A 7,034-nucleotide genomic window follows, 5' to 3' on the forward strand; every position below is an offset into this window, starting at 1 on the left:
GCATGATGTTAAATACAGATCAAGTGTTGATTGTACAGGAGGAAATACAGGTGTTGAGACCATGTCAAGATAACAAGAACATAGAAAAATACAAAGAAGTGACAATTAGATACATGTAATAATAACTTCTCAGCCCAGCAATATAGAGCAATTTATTAAAGCAATTTATACACCTGTGTATTTATTAGAAACCTGAGGTGCTTGAGTTCTCGATTTAATGTATTCTCTGCGGGTTTTAAACCAAAATATCTTGACTTCCCACATCAAGGTGCTATCAGGTGGCCGCATTAACCATTCAGTCACTAAGGCTTTTAATCTCTTACTCTTAATTAGATTAAAGACAGATATCTTCTTCTTTGTAATTTCAGAAATAGTCTTACAACTACAGTTAAATAAGAACTGAGTTTCAGTGATGTTTTTCTCACAGAAGATACAACTTATAGAGATTAACTATGACATTTATAATCAGAAGCTTCTTATAATAGTGAAATTCTTTTATCACTGATATTACTACTTTAAGAGTCTTATAACAGTGATTACTGTTAGAACTGATTATAATAACTTATAATAGTTTACTTTAATTAAGAAACTCTTATAATAATAGATCTGCTGAGTTTAGAAAATGAGTGAGTTCTGATTCAAGATAGAGTATATTAAGAAAACTAAGAACTCAGTAGACAGACTCTCTCACAGGTCTGACTATGTTAAAAAGACTAGAGTGATAGATACAGACAAACTAGAGAAGATAGAAAAACCTTATAGAATGCTCAGACTGAGTATTATAAACAGATTAACTGAAGAGTCTCTTAATCTCTTATAAGAGAAGAAGAAAAAGAGAGAGAAAAAGTCTGTATAACTACTCTCTATAACACTAAGAGTTAGTGAATTCAACATACAACCGCTCCACCACGAACTCGCTCGATTTTTCGAATAAGAACCCGCCGATAGATCCATCGAAAAGCCCTCGATCATACGAGCATTCTGACCCCATCACCGACCGCATACCCTGTGTGGTGGTGGAGTTATCCAGCCAAACGTGAACCGGACGTTGTTCGAAGCTCCTGTGTGGGATTATCCCCCATTCTCCCCTACCACACCACAACCCCGGGCCAGAGTGCCATACAAATTGTAAGGTGAAGTGACCTAGCCATATGCACCAATCTTCTCGATTTTGGAAGATCCCCGACCTGTAGTTGTGGAGATATCCGAGGAGCGACCTCCGCGAAAACCCTGTCCATCTTTGATGTTCCAAAACACCAACGCCAAGTCTCACCCTCGTACCGCCCTTCCCAATCTGGCCCATCCCCGGCAGAAAAATACAAAAAGATACCTCGGCGATAATATCAAGCACATAATCAACAGACTCTTCTGAAGTGCAATCTCCACGGTCCATCGCCTGTGTATCTAGACTTCAACACCAAGTCTCACCCTTGTACTACCCCTCTCAATCTGGCCCATCCCCAGCAGAATGATACAAAAAGATACCTTGACAACAGCATTCAATATATAATCAGTGAACAATGAGTCAACAGCACATCAACAACTATAAAATCAGTATATCTCAAGATCTGACTGAGCCTTTGATCCCTGCACAGTGAGATATATTAAATCTAGTTTTAATATCTCAATATTCAATAGATTCTGTAAGAGATTGAGAACAGCAACACTAGATTTCTATTGAATTTGAGAATTAACTCTATATTGATATAATCATTGACAAAGTCTTCTATTTTGAGATATAAATAACCAGTTTCTCTACATCCTGCTGACAATATTTACATTATCATATAGAAACAGACTTATATTCTCTATAATATCAAGACTCTGAAGAGAGAAAGTCTTGATAGAGAGTATACAGTAGTGCATATCTTAGCAGTTTCTATCTCATTCTTCTACAGCAGTTAATGCAAAAAAAAAAGATCTTAGAAATAGTTTTTTACTTCTCTTGAAAAAGTAAGGTGTTTTTCTCTGAGTTTTATACAATATTCTTACAAAGAATTAAAAACAGAGTTGTTTTCTGTCATAATTTCATATTCTTTTAAGTAAGAATTACTTTTTCAGTGACTGAAGAGCTTTTATTAATACTTAATTCTCTTTTACACTCTTTATTGACTGATTTGAGTTGCATACTTGTTATGTGAGAAGAATTGAATGATTTAGAATAAAATTGAATAGTTTTAATCAATTTCTCTGTAAAAAATTGACTTATTTTTTGTCAGTTTTTCTCTCAAAAACTGTCATATTATCTGATTTATTATTAATTGATATCATACTTTTTCTCACTGTATTTCAAGAAAGAGTTTGTAAAGATTTTATTGATTTATCTTAAAAATCACTTTTAGTTTATTAGATTCTCTTCAAAAATCTAACCTAGTTACTGAACTAGTGTGAAAAAAAATCAGGTGTTTTATACATAAAAGTCTTTCATTCTTCTTTTGAAACAGTCTGATTAACTTTTCAATTGAAAATAGACTAATAAATCTCTCAACTGAAACAGTCTGACCAACTTTTCATTTGAAAATAGATTAATAAACCTCTCAATTGAAACAGTCTGACCAACTTTTCATTTGAAAATATACTGATAAATCTCTCAATTGAAACAGTCTGATCAACTTTTCATTCAGTGAGTAAAATGAGTTCAAGAGTACACTCAGTTGATGTGGAAAAAGATGTTTTCCCAGATGTCATTCCTGAGATTGAAATTCTAAAGAGAAGAAAGAAGGAAGAAATAGAGAAATAATAAGTTCTCAAAATACAGAAACTGAAAAAAGTAAGCAAAATTCTTGGAAAACAGTATCTGAGTAAGAAGAATGAAGAAGTTCTGTTAATTCTTCATGCTCAGGCTAGACAACTACAAGAAGTGATCAAGTTCAAACTTGGAATTTCAAACACAATTCAAAAAACATTGAAATCTTCCAGTACAGTCACTGACTCTTTTTCATCTTCTACTTCTTCATCTTCTTCTTCAAATTAGAAGAAAACATATGCTCAAGTAGCAGAATCTGCTGTCTTCAAACCTGCTAGTTCAAAATCTGCTCAAAATTCTGAGAAATCTGAGAAGAATATTTCTCAGATCTCTGTTCATAGAAAGAAAAAAAAAGAAATACAAAAAGAGAAGAACTTTCAAATCTTCAGAAACAGAAGACTTATTCTCAAAGTCTCAAATCAGAAGAGCTTATAAAAAAATAAGCTAAACTCAAATCTCATTTTCAGAATTAGAAATGAAATTAATCAGCAGTTCTATTCTCAGTTAATGACTGATATTGAAGTTCAAAAATCAGTTATAGCTTCAATTGAGCTATCTTTCTTTAAAAACTCTATTATTTTGACTATAATGTCTGAATTCAGTGCAGAATTTCTCATTCAGAATGAGAATCTCTGAAAATCAGCAATAGAATCTCTACTGAATACAATAATTCTATCTGAAAGATATGAAAAGTGAGACAAATTCATTCTTCATAATATTTCAGTTGAAATTTTTGACTGTGAGGAAGAAATACTGCTTCTCAAAAATGAATTAGAAGAATACAATTCTATTCAACTGAGAAAAGAGTCTGTATGACTTAATTCAATTGAGTTCAGACAGAGCAGAAGAAATGCCTCTATTCTAGTATATACAAAGATACTTGAATAATCAAGAATCTCTGAAGTAAGAGTAGCAGATTTGAAAATGAGAGTTCATGAATACAAAGATTCAAGAATGAATCTCAAAGCTCAAACACAGTGTTCAAACTGTCAAAGATATGAACACTTTGCAATCTCTTGTTTCAGAGACTCAAAATGCACATTCTGTGCTAGAGATCATAAAACTAGTGAGTATAAATGTGAAACATGCTCAAAAAGAGGTGAAATATGTCAATATACTCTGCTTAAGTGCTCCAATTGCAAAGAAAAACATGCATCTAGCTCAAAAGAATGTGTATTTACTCCAAGAACTCAGAAGAACTGGAGAAAAGATGAAGCTCAAAGTGAATCTAAAACTGAAGAGAAAAGTCAAGCTAGTAAATCCACAACTGCAAGCTCAAAAAGAAGAAACTCTCAACTATATAGATCTTTAAACTTCAATTCTCCAGCTAAATGTAAACAGAATTTGAATTCTCAAACACCTGTTAAGATTAGAGAATTGAGAAATGACTCTGATAATAAACTAGATAGAATGTAAGCAGTTGAGATTCCTGCTTTTCAAAATAGTTATAATCTACTATCTGGTGATAGTGATTAGATTCTACTATATCTTCACTCTCTTTTAGTATGAATATACAACAAAAACAACAAAAAAAGTTTAAAAACTCTTCAAAAATTACATTTATTCAAAATAATGTGAATAGAAACTTGAATTGCATTTATTCTTGTCTTCAGATTGCATTTGAATAAAAAGTTGACTTTGTACTTCTTCAAGAACCAAATTTTGATACTGAGTAAAAGTACATCATTTCTCATCCAAGCTATTACTGCTTTCTTCCTGAAAAATCTGAGATAAAATCAAGAGTAGCAATCTATGGGAGAAAAAGATCAAGATATCAATTTAATCTGAGATTTGATATCATATCTGACTCTGACATTCTAGTGGGTGACATTATAGATAAAGATAATGAGTTTGATACTATTCAACTTATAAATATCTATAATGAAAAATCATTGAAAGAAAACAACAATACCTGGACAATTGATAGAGGATTTTTAAATATAACTCTCTTAAAAAACTCTATAATTGCAGGAGACTTCAATGCACATCATCTCTGATGGAACTCAGAGTGCACAAGAGCAGTAAGAGCAGATAAACTGGTTGAATGAACTTTTAAGTATTCAATAGATTTAGTTAACAAGTCTGATCAACAAACATTCTTTAGAAAAGACATGAAACAGAAATCTATTATAGATCTAACTTTCATGTCATAAAATCTAATTGAAAAAAGACTTATAAACTGATTTATTAATTCAAATGAAACCTCAGAATCAGGTCATGAGATCATTCAATTTGATATTGAACTGAGTGAAAAACAAAGAAGTGAAAATCCTCTTCTCTCTAATCAGTATAACTTTGAAAAAGCTGATTGAAAAGCAGTTGAAGAAAGAGTAAAACAGCTGAAATCTGAAAGACAGAATGAGCTCTATTGAAATCAAAGTCAAGATATATCAAATGAAATGCTTGAGAATAGAGTAAAGCTGATTACATCTATTCTTCTAACAAGTATTGAAGAAATTATTCCAAAGAAAAAGTCTTCTGAGTATTTCAAACCTTGATGAAATGAGAATATCACTTCTAAAAGAAAGCAATTAGCCACTGCTAAGAGAGATTGGAAGAATCACTTAATATCTGATGAAGAGTTCAAAGCTATTCAAAATGAATATTTTTCAGATATTAAAAAAGCCAAAACAGATTGCTGGAACAAATTTCTTAAAGAAGCATAAGAAAAAGAAGTTTTCAAAGCCTTTAACTATACTAAAACAAGAAGTGTAGCAAAGCTTTCAATCTTAGAATATGAATTTCAGAATGAATTATATACAGCAAATTCTTTTGAGGAAAAATGTCAAGCTTTTATGAGAATTCTCTTTCAAAACTCATCATCACATTTAGAAGAGAAGAATATGTCATTTCATGAATATATTGATGAAAATAACTGGGAATGGCCTGAGCTTACATATGATGAACTAGAGTCAGCAATATTCTCAAGTTCAATTAAAACTGCTGCAGGGCCTGATTCAATTAATCACTCAATTATTCAAAACACATATTCCTACTTGAAGAATGAATATTTTGAGCTCTTTTTCAATCTCTTAAAAAATGATTATCATTCTGAATGCTGGAGAGAAGCTACTGAAGTAATCCTTGTAAAACCTAATAGAAAGGCTTCAATTCCTAAGTCATATAGAGTAATATCTCTGTTGAACTGTTTGAAAAAAATTCTAGAAAAGATAATAGCTACTAGATTATCTTTTATAAGCTCTATTAGTGATTCTCTTCTATTTAATGAATAAATGAGAGGTAGAAAACAATGTTCTGCAATTGATACTGTTCTCTCAGTTGTTCATGATATTCAAGTAGCAAAGCATGAAGGCCTGGTCTCAACTGCAGTTTTTATTGATATAAAAGATGCATTTGATCATGTGTCAAAGTCTAAGATGATTCAAACTTTGAAGATGTTAAAACTGTCACTTTCTCTAATAAAATGAGTCAATTGTTTCATGTCTAAAAGAATTATACAACTATTCTTTGATGGAAGAAAACAAGATAAAACTGAGATAAAAATAGAAGTATCACAAGGATCTTCAATCTCACCTGTTTTATTTGCAATATACACTGCATATCTATTCAAGAATAGAGAGATGAAAATAGTGAGATCTTCAAGTTATATAGATGATATTGATCTACTCTACAGTTCAAAGACAATCAAAGAGAACTTAGAAGTGATTGAGAAAGCAGTAAAGAAAATCTTTGTTAGAGCAGATATCAATCTAATTCAATTTAATATGAATAAAACTGAGTTAATTCACTTTTTTCTCAGATTTAATGAGAAAGAACTAAGTCTAACTCTTTTGAATAAAGAGATTAAACCCGGTTTAAATGTCAAATGGCTAGGAATATGGTTAAACTCCAAGCTGAATTTTAAATATCATATTCAACAAAGAATCATCAAGGCAGAGAGACTACTGAATAGTATAAACAGACTATCAAATACTGAGAGAGGTCTATTCTTTCAGGCTATGAGACAGTTATACATAACCTGTATTATCTCAGTAGCTGATTATGGAGTTCAAGTTTGATGGAACAATCAAGGAAACTTCACTGAACTCTTTCAAAGTCTACAAAACAGAGCTTTGAGAAGAATTCTGGGTGCATTCAAGTCATCTTCTATTAAAGCAATGGAAATTGAAGCTTCAATTCCACCTCCTGCTATTCGATTTGAAAAGGCCTGTATGAACTATGCTCTGAGAGTCATGAAGATGAGCTCAAATCATATAATCAGAGAAAGAGTCTCTTCTTCATTTCCATCAGTTAACTCAGGAAATGAACTGGATTGGAATAGATTTCT

General features: G+C 31.6%; 1 protein-coding gene across 1 annotated transcript; it reads right to left on the reverse strand.

Annotated features, from left to right (window-relative positions):
* Positions 1-856: 856 nt before the first annotated feature.
* Positions 857-1,393, reverse strand: BDBG_16720 (uncharacterized protein; the record flags this gene model as incomplete). Its single annotated transcript, XM_031724610.1, has 2 exons — positions 857-863; positions 897-1,393. 2 exons carry the CDS (start codon positions 1,391-1,393, stop codon positions 857-859), a joined length of 504 nt encoding a protein of 167 aa, XP_031577443.1.
* Positions 1,394-7,034: the final 5,641 nt, after the last annotated feature.

This window comes from Blastomyces gilchristii (assembly GCF_000003855.2).
Source record: "Blastomyces gilchristii SLH14081 genomic scaffold supercont1.4, whole genome shotgun sequence".
Lineage (NCBI taxonomy): Eukaryota > Fungi > Ascomycota > Eurotiomycetes > Onygenales > Ajellomycetaceae > Blastomyces > Blastomyces gilchristii.